Below are 14347 nucleotides of genomic sequence, written 5' to 3'. Positions count from 1 at the left end.
GATTATGTGTGTGCGCAGTATGCCTGTGTCTGCATGTTCCTTGATGATGGTGGTGGTGTTGTTGTTGGAGGGGCTGGGGGTGGGGTCATGTTGGCAGGATAAATTTACTACCTGCAATGCTAAGCATATTTCTGCCTTACACATATACGGTGCATCTTTATGTAGATTACAGCCATCTTAATAAAAACTATCAGCATCTCCGAGTCCATGTTCTTCAAATTGAAAATCAACTGTTAAACTGTTCCATAAAATTGTTAATCTGTGAATGTAAAGATATCAGATGTGTTCAAATGTGTAAAACCACTGACGTCGCAGATAGCGTATTGATTAACTGATTTAAGAAAGAGAAGTGCGGTATAGATTTTCTGAAATGCTTATTCTGTGTTCTTGGAATTGTTGTTGCTGTGTTACAGCCTAAAACATTTCTTTGTATTCCGTGTTCCCCAACTCCTCAATCATAATATCAACAGCCATTTGATGGAGGAGGAAATATAATACACAGCTAGCTTGAATTATTTCAGCTGCTATCATGCCAACAACTTTAATGCTACAATTTGTGTTAAACTTTATGGTTCATGCTTTTCTTTTTGATTTGCTTTGTGACTGTGTTGTCAGTCTAGCACTACAAGAGTCCATATGTTGGATCGATGACAGAAACACAAGCAAAGACAAGCACAGACACACACACACACATATATATAACTCACCTTCTTCTAATTTCTTTCGGGCCTCCTCCTCTCTCTTGGCTACTTTGGCCCTCAGCACCTCATCCGTCTTGGCTGGAAAAGAAAGACAACAGAAGACAGTGTTAGGAGCAACGTAGAACTTGAGGAACCACTCATAATGCTTTCAATGTAGAAAATAGTTGTAGCATTAAAATTGCAGTGTAGGATTTGATTTTGAATGATTATTATAGATAATATATATATCATTACATATATGTACTGTAAATCATTTTTATCTAAATTTAATGAAGCCATCTTAACAACTATGCATTTTCATGGACAAGGCACAAAACCTATTTCTGTGCAAGATACTGACGTTGGAAACAAATTGATATTCGTCACCGATAACGCAGGAATTTACCAGAGGACACGTTACCAGATCAACACTTTGCGCACAAATCAATAACAGTATGACTCATTCCTTCTCCCTTTCCTGCCAGGCAGTGCCAGGCTCCGATTTTCCCTCACACCCCTGTAAAAGTCAGAGCGTCTTCCTGAGAGGTGTATATCGTCTCGGCATAATGAAAAGCTTAAGAGAAAGTGAGGCGGCGGGAGTAAACACTCGTCAGGACATTTTAAGCATCTCTCATCATCAGCGGCGTCGTCTCCGCTCGCTCATCCTCCACCTTTCCCCCCGAATAATCAAGATGTTAAGCCACATTAAAAAATATAATGCCGTGTATGGCAGGACTATCAATACTGCCTCTAAATTAATTACATTTCCGTTGCGGCGCATCATTTATTTTGCAGCGTTAGGGCCTCAGTGGAGCCATTCGCCTTTATTGCTATCTCACTTGGTTGATGAGTGAGCTATGTAAAATTGAGTCTCCAATATCATTATACTTAATGAGTTTTAACTTTGAGGGAAAAAAAGTAAGAGAGAGAAACAGAAGAAGAGAGCGAGTAGACAAGAGAGAAGAAAGGAGGAGGGGGTGAGAGCTCTGTGCTGTTTTAGGGAAGTTAATACAATATACGAGTGGGTGTAAGTGTTTGTGAGCACTTAGAGAATGTTTGTGTTAGGGCACAGCTGTGGGTGTCCGAATGTGGTTTATTGCACCACTTGAGATGCTTGTGAGTTTTGTGTGCGCCCATGATTTTGCATCTGAATGTGTGTTAGATTTGCTCTGCAAGCATGTTCCATAAAAATACAACACATACATATCTGTGCGTGCGTGTGCGTGTTTGGATGCAGGAGGCCATGGGTTGTGTTAGTCTCTCTGTGACTGCGCTGCTGTTTTTGTTCAGTAATTGGCGTAGACAAAGAACCCGTCACACTGCTGTTACGGCTGGTTAAGTCTGGAGGTTCCGCATCTTTACTAACAATGACTCTACATGGATGACTGAACCCTCCTCTACCTCCCTCAGCTAGAGAGTGTGTGTGTGTGTGTGTGTGTGTGTGTGTGTGTGTGTGTGTGTGTGTGTGTGTGTGTGTGTGTGTGTGGGAGCATGCTTAACCAAACCCACAACAACCAATCTCAGTCTGCTCGCTAAAACAGTCATAATTTTGTAAGTTTGTGTGTTTGTGCCAAAAAACCAAACCATGGGCTGCACTAGCCTGCATCTCCGAGCAACTACAATCGAGTTTTCTTGTTTGTATGCACATGTGTGGTTTGTATGAGTGTGTGTACTCTTCTCTATGTTCTACAGTTTGCTCTTTGCTCGGGGCTACCGAGAGGCAGGTAGGAGACGGAGCGGTACTGGTGGTGCGATGGAGCGGGAGGTAGATGGTGAAAGGGAGATAGGCAGATAGATAAGGGCCTTGTTGGAAGAAAGAAGAACTGACAGTGAGGGGAAACAGACAATGCAGGAGTAAGAGAAAAAAGCCTTGCCTGCGTACACACAAACATGCGCACACAAACAACAGGAGTGATTTGTCGCCTCTTTTTGTTTGCATGTTTATCCTCCACCTCTATCCCTTCATCCCTCCCCCAACAGGTTCGCTTATCCTCTCGTCTCCCCCTCTGCTTTGCCTTCTCCCATCCCACCCCGTTTTTATGCTTTCTCTTCCGTCTCTTGCTCATCTCTCTAGTACACTGTGCCTGGGGGCAATAGCAGCAAATCAAACTGTTTATCCATCTCTCATCAGTGCACTGCCTCACGGGGCTCCTGCCCCCTCAAAACAATGAATGTAGGCCTGTGTGCTGAGCCAGGGATACAATTTAATTGCATCAATAAGGAGTTCTGCTTTAAAAACGATAAAATACAAAAAACAACAACATTGCAGCGATACACTTTGCTGTACCATCATGAAAAGCCTGATAAAGTAAAGGATTACGCATCACAGCTGCACCTGTCAACAAATGAAGGCTTGTCTGTGTGCAGAGGCCGCGCAGTGGAAGTATATTTCTTGGCAACTTTGTGGCTCCAGTTCATTGTCGGATAATTCTGTGATGGACTTTTATTAAAGCACGTAATAAACGGCTGGGTGTTGGGGAGAGGAGAGTTCTTTCACTTCATTTAGACTTCGTTCAGTCTTGGCTGCAGGGGCGGAGGGAAAGAGGAGGGATGGCGGCGGGAAGGGGCGGAGAGCGTCAGTGAAATCGCATTGTGATTATGAGTATAATTGCAGCTCAGGGGCCCAGGGGCCATGTAGCTCTGATGGCGCTAGAAGATGTTTTATGCACAGGAACAGAGAGGAAGAAAGTGAGAAAAGAGAGAAAGAGCGAGAGTGGGAGGGAGAGGCAGGCTGCCAGGATGTTTGCATTTTTTTCTCTCTTCACTTTACCGAATTTCCTCTTCTATCTTTTTCTCCTCCCTTCTTTTTCCTCCTTTCTTCTCCTCCTCCTCCCCCGAACGTCCTCCCTCCCTCACTCGGCTCTTCTCCTCTCCTATTCTCTTCTGTCCTCCTCTCTCTTCTCTCCTGTCCTCCTCCCTTGGCAGGATTAGCTGGGTCTCGTTAGAGGGGAAATGTAATAATGCTCCTACCAGGTGGAATCGGGCCCGCTCCATTATCAGCCGGGAGATGGATGGGCCATGTAGGGCCGGCGGGGGCCACGCGCGCACGCAATTTAGATTCAATAAACTGGCAAAGCAAGACCCCCAATCTGATTTATCTCTTACACGCCGCCAATGCTTGCTGCTACGATGCTGATTCCCTATTACCGCTCAGAGAAGGACTATTCATTGGATGTAAGGCACGGCAGTGAGAGAGGCTTGTCGGGCCCCCGGGACGGCAGCAAAACAGATACAGCAGAGGGTTAATACGTTTACACACAGATAAGCAATTAAATCTAAGGCTGAGGTGAGTTATAGAGTTATTAAGGAGGGATTGGGGTGGAGGGGGAGAGAAGGGAGGGACAGAGGGTGAGAAAAAGAAGAAGTGAGATGTTATTCAGCTAAAGAGTGTAGTAGCTCAGGCCTCAGGCCTGGTAAAGTAAGTATCAAAAGTGGAAAAGGTGATCATATTATACAGTTCATGAGGTGAGAGAAGAACAGAAGAGCATCAATCTGCCCACGTTGTTCAATAAACTCAACACAGCACGAGATAGAACAGTTATCCACTTAGTCCGTGTGCATTTGTGTGAGCTTATGACCGAGGACATGTATGCTGGAGCATGTCTTCTTTTCTAAATGTAAGTGGGCATGTGTTGGCGTAACAGGCATATTCATATCCACTGTATATCTGACTGTAAGTATGCATAGCATCACACGCCATCGTGAGTCTGTGCATGTATGTGTTTGTGTGTGTGTGTGTGTGTGTGAGCTGCAGTGATGTTTGCGTTGTCGGTAGCGGTGGGTGTCATTCCGTCCAGCCGCCAATCAAAGTGAATCTGAATGTCAGCGGGAGAGGAGGCGTGATAAATCAGCCTCACACCCAACGACAAACAAAATATTAGAGGCAGCGCGGCGCCATTGGAAAAACGTCCCTTCCAATCAGCCGAGCACTTTGCGGTGAAGCTCGGGAGCTGCATGGCCCTGCAACCGACGCTGAATACCAGAGAGACAGATAAGACAATAAACAGATAAGTGAGAGACAGACAGGTTGGAAGACGAGCAGAAAGACAAACAGACATAAAGACACACAGAAAAATAACGAGAAGAAAGATGAGAGTAGGCTGACAGGCAGACAGACAGGTGGAAAGACAGAAAACTGCTGGAGTAACAGACTGGATAGTCGAGCAGAACGACGTATTGCTGCGGAAATATTAATATCCAAATGTATACAAGTGTCACAGTCCCTTCTTTTAAGACATGAAATGAAGTAAGTCTCATCAGGGCCAAACTGATTTTTGGATGACTAAAATTTAAGATAGGTAATTAATCTATAGTAATTTATGTTGATTTATTTATTGTAACACGTCAAGGTGCTAATAAATCTGAGCATTAATATAATATTTTTTATATCTTAAGTTGCTTTTTTATATTATGTATAACTTCAAAATAAGTATTATTCTAATAATGTACTGCTGGTTGCAAGTCTGTGGATTTCTTTCCCAAGTTGAAACTAAACTTAACATTAAGTGTAAGTCAAAAATGGATTTATGGATAAAATTTTAAGTGTCAGGATGAACAGACCAGATGATGAACAACTGCAATAGTTTCTCCTCAAAATCCACCCTGATAATTACTTCAGCGATTAATGATTTTCAACAAGCAAAACCACCTCAATGCTATTGTTCTAAGAATGAGAAACGGAAGACAAAAACATTGTGCAATGATGGTGAACTTATGACTCTGCTCTATCTTTTTTTTCAACTGTAATAAGATGGGATCACAAATCAGTCATTTGACAGACAGTTTAGTGTAGAAGGCACAGTTTACCATGAAGCGATACCAAGGCTGAGCCTTGACTGTGGGATGCAAGAAAGAAAAGGATACAGTTTCCACACAGTGTTGAGTGGGAGAGGCCTACTTATCTTTCTGGGTTTCACAAAGAAATCTGTGATCACATGACGTGTAGATGAATTTGAGTTGAAACAATGAGCAAGAGAACGGTAACACAGAGGAAGGAGATAAAGGATTTCTAGTTTAACATTTTCTTAACAAACTGTCACTGTCCTCTCTTTTTATTTATGCTTTATTTACAGGTTCCTGACCAGACCAGGGTGTTTTAAGACTGCTGTAACTCTAGCTGTCAAAGAAATTGGCAAGTGGCACTCAACACTTTAATGCCAAAAAAATGTCAATTCTTATCTTCCTTTTGAGACTTAAGGTGAATATAAATCCTCTAAATTCTACTGTATCTTCTAATGCAGAAACCTTCCGCAGGTGAGGATGTTAAATGGATCACAAGAAGGAGCAACATCTGAAGTAACCACTAGGTGGCACAGCACACAGGGAACACAAGTGGGAGGCTTTAGCCAGGCCTCGATTTTATGTGTGCTTAAATGCAGGTATCTGTGTATGTGTGTGTGAATGTGTGTGCGTGTGTGTCTGTGTGGTCTTGTACAGCTGTCTTTGTGAGGACCAGTTTGAGCCTACAATCTACGGAGTGAGGACATTTTGGGAAAGTGAGGACATTTTGGGAAAGTGAGGACATTTTGGCCAGTCCTCACTTTCTGACCCCACTTTATTGGACAGTTTGGGGGTTAAGACTTGGTTTTAGGGTTAGAATTATGTTAAGGTTAGGGTTGTGATTGTTAAGGTCAGAGGATAGGGAATGCATTATGCCAATGAGTGTCGTCACTAAGATAGAAGTACAAACTTGTGTGTGTGTGTGTTTGTGTGTGTGCAGGACCCTCTATCAAAACCAGCTTGTGTAGACCTTGTAGCTGTAAAGTCTAATTTGACACGGGGACATATCACAAATGTACGTGCATCCTGATCGCACAGGCAGACATGAGAAGATAAAACAGGAAGTGATTTAAATATTTAGCAGCAGCATGCATAAAATCACTCAAAGGCAAGCTTATGTTACAGTAGTAGTAGACACCGTGTGACCTGAAAAAAGTCTCTAGACAACAAAAAAAGGTTCACAAAAGTACTGTATATGAATCAGCATTTTAGCCACAACCATACAATGTGTGTGAAAATGGTAGCGAGTAAAATCCTCCAGGCAGGAGACAGGAGAGATGAACTTGAATGAGCTTTCGCGGAGGATGCCCTCTGCATCTGTCATCAGGCTGATTTAACGACACCCAATGAAATATTTACAAACCAAACAATTAGAGAGAGATATCTTACAAAATCAATCAATTATTCATCGGCAATCGTCTGAAGAGCTTTTTTTTTGTTTCAAGGCTATATTCTGATGCTGGGGAGTGCATCAATTAGGGCTCATGCTCCCGTGGTGTTATGGATGCTTAAGAGGGGAATGATCGTCTCAATGTAGCAGCCAGATGTAAGATGCCAGGACTGGATGCTGACACTGTGTTGTGGCAGATGAGTTTGATAAAGCCCTAAATTGACACGCTGATCTGATACGCTGATATGGGACGAGTGAAGTCAGAGGGACAACTCAGATCATTCAGCTGAATGTGTGAATAAATGAAAACTTGTGCAACATTTGTTCTATTAATATTTAAAAATTGCCTCTTAACACGAGACACCTGGGCTCCGCGTTTGTATTTTTCTGTTTGATGATCATGCTGAGATTGCATCTGTCAAACTCAGAGAGGTGAGGAATTAAGAAGAGATTTATCTACGAGGAGAAAAAAAAACATGAGGTAACTCAGACCAGAGTTCATTTTCTCTGCATAACTACAAACACAAACTCATACAATTCAAATGAGCAACACGTCTTTGCAAAGGCATTTTATACATATAGTGGATATATGTGGACGTTTTCATGGTAACTTCAGCAGAGTGAAGCAACAACACAAATCCTCTGCTAATCTCTTTCAATTATAATGTGGTTAAATCTGTTTCTCCAGTGACTTAAGTCTAAAGAGTAATATGCTGCCATGCAGAAAACTCTGTTTAAAGGCAAAGATTATATAAACTGATGATCTCCCTCATTAGTCCATTAATCAACATATTTGACCAATTGTGAATGAATATAATTATTAAGTTAAGTACAGCTTATTAAGTGTTTAGCATTTTCTAAATATTTTTGTGACAACAGATACGTGACTTTACAGCTTCTTGTAATGAGCAGTAGCTAAAACTTTATTCCTATAAAGACGTGTAAAAACAAACAGGCTAAGATCCTGATCACAGACTCCTCAATTACTTGACTTGACTGTCAAATTGTCCTGTGTGGCAGTTTGACTTGATTTTGAATCAGTTTTAAGAGGCCAGTACAATAAACCTCAGCCCCACATTATGCTTGGCTCCTGACAAACACACTGGGTCTGTGTTTTATTTCCTTTGGGCCAAACCTTGTACAAGAGGTCTAGGGTTGAGAACAGGTTACAAATAAGCTGCTGAGCAGCGTGGCCTTCGCGATGCATGTGAATGGCACGGAATCAGCATCCCATCCTTTACACCTAAGGGCGATAGAGTATCCCATGACTCTGCAGGTGCACCAGCGCGCTTAGAAAGACGTAGGCCCCAGACCCTGGGCCAGCAAGGAGAGCTGCTGCAAATATGGGGAGGAGCAGAGGCCTCCAGCGGTCAGAGAGATCACAGAGAGAGGTTACTCTGAGGACCACGCACTGCCATGGGGTGCATGCACTCGCATGCACTTATAACCACACCTGAAGAACACACACTGATGTGCAGATACTCACATAAGAGCAGCACACACACACACACACATATATTACACACACACATATCCCACAAGCCTGAGGGGAAAAATCTAACAACAAAGCCTTGACAGTACAACATGTAGGTCAAACAAAGTTCAACCTTGAAACAGTATGGAAATATCATATGTTTATTGTAAATGTTCCTGCCTTATAGGATGTACAGTAGATGTTAAAACATTACATTACATCATGTGTGTATATGTGCGAGTGTAAGCTGTAAAACCGAAGCCATTTTAATGGTTTGGTGGGAGGTGGAGATGCCTTTAAGCCTCTTAGATAAATATAAAAGTTCTGTCATGAGAACTTGACTGAGATGAGCGTGTAAGTGTATAACAGAGGTCTTGAGAGGGCAATCAGACCAAATCCATAATGCAGCGATCACATGGTGAAATATTAAGCATCCCGGGGCCTCTGAATGACATCTCACCCTCAACTTCAACCTTGTCTTGTCTCCACATGTCACCGTCTCTTTCGTATGCCTCCCTATATTTTACTTGTACCCCCTTTATGTCCTTTACTTCACCTCTTTCTCTTTGAACACTCTTCTGCTTCTTTGCATACTTTTTCCATCATTTAAGCTTTCAACGCATTCATGTGTTAGGTGCCAGTGATACTGCGTTTGCACACACATCCGTTGTAGGATGCGGAGGTTCATAATCATCATACCATCTTGAAATGCTACAGCGTCAGCATGTTTCTAGCAAAGCAGCTTCAGTGTGAAAGGGGCACAAAGTCAGTTTACGGTTTAGGTTTTTGTCTGTTTCAATAATAATCTATAACCATGTGCTTAGGCTGGCAGCATCTGTGTTGTGTCACCCAATCAGGAAGTAGCTGCCTCTTGTGGCCAGAGAGTCTACTTTCATGTTGAGGAGGTTCAAACCAAAGCCAGTTGTTGTAAAAATAAACCGTAAATGTCTGGAGACATTAATTTAGTCTAGATTATTTTTTCTGTGATGTTATTTACTGTGTTGGAGGTGAAAATACTCATGTTGCACTGCTTTTTGAAAAACATCAAGATATAGAGAGACGGGGACAGAGAGACAATAAAACAAGAGCAACTTTTCTTACATTTCTGTCCAAAAGGAACAGATGGATATAAACTGAAGCCTGGAGAAATGTTACAACAGAGGAACATAAGGTCAGATTTACACCCTTCACTTGGCCTTTGCTTCACCAAATCTGAGATCTCTCTGCCAGCTGTTGCTCTGCTCTGTGATGATTCACTCTCTGTTGATTCTTGTCTCACAGAGCTCATTTGAAAATAAAGAATGGGCGGCCTTTTTTATTGTGTGTACAAATAAGCTGGATTCATGCTCCGCCATCAAGGTCATCATTCATGCAGATCCACCATCATCATATCTCCCCTACAGTGACTGAAATATATGAGGTCAGTGTGGGATTTCACTACGTTATGCAGTCATTACCAATGTTTAGTGACAAAGTGCCACAATTCCAAAGGAAATTTAGTTTGCACATGCACATTCTTTCCCAGAGGACATGCTAGAACACTAATTTTACACTTTTTCTAGACAGGGGAAAACACAAACTGTCCAAGTCCCAATGGCCACTTCTTATATGATATTACGATCTACACCCCTATAGTTTGGGTGCATGGCTATACTGCTGCAAACAGAGAACCCAGTGTAACTCTGTACTAGAAAACAGACTTTACAGACATGTTCCTACACAAATTTGTGATGTAAAATTGTGTACTCCCCCTGCAATGCTTGCCTGCAAATTTGTCACATTCTTACACAGCAAAGGTCAAATAGGACAATTACAGTCCAACTCCCTTTCCCACATAAAATAATGCAAGCCCCCATTAGTCTAATGACAAATAAGACTGAGTGGTACACAAACTAGACAAGCTTAATTCTCACTATATTATATTTTCTGACTAATAACTAACCCTAACACTCAAACATGTGTTAAAACCTTTTTGATCTACGGAAATGTTTTCTTCTTTTATTGTAACTGATGACATTTTATATTTATTGTTGAGTTCTTTGACACTGATTGGATTTACTGCAAAAAAAATATGTTTTCCATAACTTCTGTCAATTTAAGCCACAATCAGCATAACATGTTATAATGTGTAGCATGTGTATTGCTATTTCACAGCAAATATATGCTTTCTGTGTGCGTGTGTGCTCTTATTTATTCCAGTGTGAATGCACTTGAGCGTGCTGTTGAATGGTGAAGAATAGCCTCTGGTTCCCCTGCTGAAAGCCTGTTGGGTGCCATTGTGATGGCACACCACTGAGTGTGTGTGTGTCTCGTGTGTGTAGCAGTGGATGCGGTCGTGGGGGAGATGGGACTAAGTCTATCGGGACCCCCGCACATGAAAGGTAAACTGGAGCCGCTAATCGCAGTGCTGACACAAGGAGGTTCAGAAGGGCGCCCACTTAGAAAAGAAAGGCAGGAGAGCCGGGACCCTGGCAGTTTCAATAGGGCTCAGCACAACTGACCACATTACAGGAACAAACACACACTGCAGAATAGACACACAAACTTGGTGGTCTCGGACGGCTCTGGCCTGCTCTTTGGACTTCATGGAGGGTGAGACGAGCTTATCAGCGTTTGTGTGTGTGTGTGTGTGTGTGTGTGTGTGTGTGTGTGTGTGTGTGTGTGTGTGTCATACCTCTCCGAAAGAGACTGTATTCATATTCAACACAGCCAGCAATAAAAAAGTTTTATGTATTTTCTTTATTATGGAAAAAAAGTAATAAGTGATTAAAACACAAAATCTTACACTCGAGGTGAGACAAGGTGACGACCAACAAAAATGCAGATGAGCGAGAAGAAATATCTACAGCAAAGTTAAACAAAATTAAAGCAAGTTCTGGGAAATATTTGGAAATTAATACTAAAATGTCAGTTCATAAAAAAATGATGGAGGAAAACAGATAGAAAGAATGAACCAGAGCAGGAGAGGGCAGGCAGCAAGTGGCACCAGGGAGATGGTGGAGATGTGGGAGAAGGTGGGGGAGACAGCCTGGCCCCAGGAGGAGTAGAAGCACAGAGGAGTGAAAGAGCGAGGGAAACTGGACAAATGACAGCCCCCCTCGAAGGCAGCGTAGTGCACTCCCTTCCCTCTTTCTCATCTCTTAATGCTTATTTTCATCACTTTGCTTAAAATATTGATAATCAATTAGCACTACGTCTGTTTTGCTACAGAATCTGTGTCATGGTCTATCACTCTGTCAGAGCCAATTCGCCGCTCATTCAAAGTTCATTTTTCCTTGGCGGCTCTGTGCCTTTGGAGGAGTCATTACACGGGGAACATAGCCCGGGGTGCAATCACCTATTCTCTTTCATTACTGGGGAGATGGAGAAGGTGAGAGAGATTATTAGAACTTTGGAATGATCACAAAGCTCCACGCCGCCTGTCAGATCCCCCCTACGTGTAATTCATCTGGCCTCACTGCCTCCCTCCCTCCCCTCCCTCGCCCCTCCCTCATCCCTCCTCCCCCCAGCCTCAGCCAGGGGTTTGGCCACAGACATTATTCATGAACATCTGCAGCGCGCTGAATATTCCACAGCCTCCGCCGTGATGAAAAGGGAGCTGCCCCTTTGACTTGAAAATTAACATGCCGGCACAGAGATTATGGACGTGCCGTTTCATTCCAAGCCGAGCTGGGCCACGCTGAGACCGGCCCGAGCAGACGTCCCAGGCTGGGCTGGGCTGAGCGATATAGAATAAACGAAGCAGGTGGAGAATTCGCTCATTTTAACGGCGCCTGCTTCAATCGGTAACTGGGACATAATCAAGTTATTAAAATCCTTTTGGTGCTCGAACATTAACCGTCACAGACACAAACACATATCAAACAGTGCCAGTAGTGTTTAAACCCTAAACTGAGAAGGGCTATAACAGTCTGCCTGTGCATGATATTACAATAATACTATTGTATGTCAAAGTAGGGCTGCAGTAATGATTTGTTAAATTATTGATTAAGCTGACAATTATTTTATTGATTAAATGATTAATAGTTTTCAATATAAAATGTCTTAGAGCTCGTAGAGCCTGAGGTGACGTCTTCTTATTTATTTCTTTTATCCACCCAACCGTCTAAAATGTATTGATAGTTTGTTTTCAATAATATTAAACAGAGAAAAGCTTCCAATTCTCTCTGCTTAAGCAAATATTTGAATTTTTTATTAAAAAAATTACCGAAACGATCATTTGTCTTGTCGCTGAATCTCCCGATCAGACTCGATTAATCGCATGGAGCTGCAGCTCTGTTTTAAGGACAGCTGTTGCATCTGAAGCTAAGCTAAAATGTTTCCTAGTAAACAGCTCATTGCACCATCTCACCTCTGTGTATCTCTCTTCCACTCCCTCCTGGGTGTTTCTACATGAAAGCTCAGCCAGAGAATGGAGACTCTTCCTCTCTCACACCAGGAGCACCACTGCTGGAGAGAAGCCAAGCATCCTCCCTCTCCCCCTCATGTGTGCTGTCCCTCATTCAGCCTGTGGCCTTACAGACATTAAGCTCCAGTTTCTGTGACTGGACTCATACAGTGATAATAATAAAAACAAGAGAAGTTTGGTAGCAGATTCTAATGATTCTAACAATTTTCTTCTTAAGAAGTCTGTCAGTGGTTTTTTGATTTCACAACCTCTCAGCTGAGCACATACACACAAACACATTCATATACATGTGGGGCAGAGACACACAGATGGGCATGTGTCTTTGTCATTGTGCTTGAAGTGTGTTTAAGCCAAGGTTGGTGGTAGAAATGTTCGTACATAAGAAATTGTAACTGTTCAATCTAAACAAATTCAATACAATCAATATAATACAGTGGCCAAGTATTCTGCAAGCAGTGTGGCTTTTAATGCAAATGATTTTTGTGGAAAAATTTAAAGGATAATTTGGATTTATCAGGTCTTTATTTTCCTACTTTGTTCAGCCATGTTCAAATCACCTTTGTCATTCAGCTGCTGGATACTTAAGGAAAACTTCTACTCTCCCTGGAGACTGCAGAACTTGTATACGATCCCTTAAATTGACAGACACAACTACAAGACTAGGAGATTCAGTTAATAATCAGTAAAATTGACTTGCAATATGTTAACAGCTAAAGTATTTTCCCATAGGGCAGCAGCCTATCACATAGCACTTGAATAGCGTCTTCACTTTATCACAAGGTACTTTATGTCTGCAGGCTGACCAAACCGTGAGTGACAAACATAAGAAAACAACATGAAAATATGATGAAACAAACAATACACAGATCAAAACTGTGTGTGTGTACAGTATGAGTACATAAGTGTTTGATGTATATATCTTTATGTGGATTATAAACACCTCTAACTACACTCAGCAGTGTTTCCACCAGCGTAAATATAGCAAAATACACAACGGAGACTGAGAGAAGGAAGAAGAAAAAAAGAACGAGAAATATAAGTAGACAGACAGAATGGAGAGAGAGAGAGAGAGAGAGAGAGAGAGAGAGAGAGAGAGAGAGAGAGAGAGAAAATACACATCAATGCTTCTGAAAAGGGGAGAAGTTGGATGGTTCTGACATGGACTGGAGCGGGACTTGTTGCTTCCTCTTGTTGATTGTAAATGGCAGAGCAAGTTTACTCTGGCAGTTGGAGCCAAAATGGAGTCTGACAGCGTTGTCAGGGAGTTTGAGCGGCTCAGTGGCGGGGCAGGAATCGGGATGATTTCATTGCTTTCATCTCCAAATCGCCGGCGTACGCTCGTGAAACCTCCATGGTAATAAAAAAAAAAACGGTTGGGGGGTGGGGATGACAGAAAACCAGTCTGGCATAGTTTGAGGATGACAAGCGATTTTTCGAAGGTACTTGTCAAAAAAGAACAGAGGAAAAGAAAAGGGGAGCAGAAGAGTGAGAAAAATGGCACACCAAAGTCAGAAAAGAACTGGACGCAGAACAAACATGTCAGGAGACGTTAGTGCTCACTCCAAAATACAACAATATTAATAATCCCAGTTTTCATCCTCACCTTCTCTCTCTTT

At 42.3% G+C, this 14347-nt stretch overlaps 1 protein-coding gene across 1 annotated transcript in view; it reads right to left on the bottom strand.

Moving 5' to 3' along the window:
- rsrc1 (arginine/serine-rich coiled-coil 1) overlaps positions 1-14347 on the bottom strand; it is a 120413-nt gene that overhangs the window by 22113 nt on the left and 83953 nt on the right. Inside the window, exon 7 of the mRNA XM_035154616.2 lies at positions 708-779. Within this exon, the coding sequence (XP_035010507.1) occupies positions 708-779 (72 nt within the window). The remainder of the gene's footprint in view (positions 1-707; positions 780-14347) is intronic.

The sequence above is a fragment of the Hippoglossus stenolepis genome, chromosome 4, assembly GCF_022539355.2.
Source record: "Hippoglossus stenolepis isolate QCI-W04-F060 chromosome 4, HSTE1.2, whole genome shotgun sequence".
Taxonomy (NCBI): domain Eukaryota; kingdom Metazoa; phylum Chordata; class Actinopteri; order Pleuronectiformes; family Pleuronectidae; genus Hippoglossus; species Hippoglossus stenolepis.
Note: the sequence above shows the minus strand (reverse complement) of the source record. Positions and strands in the feature narration are given on the sequence as shown.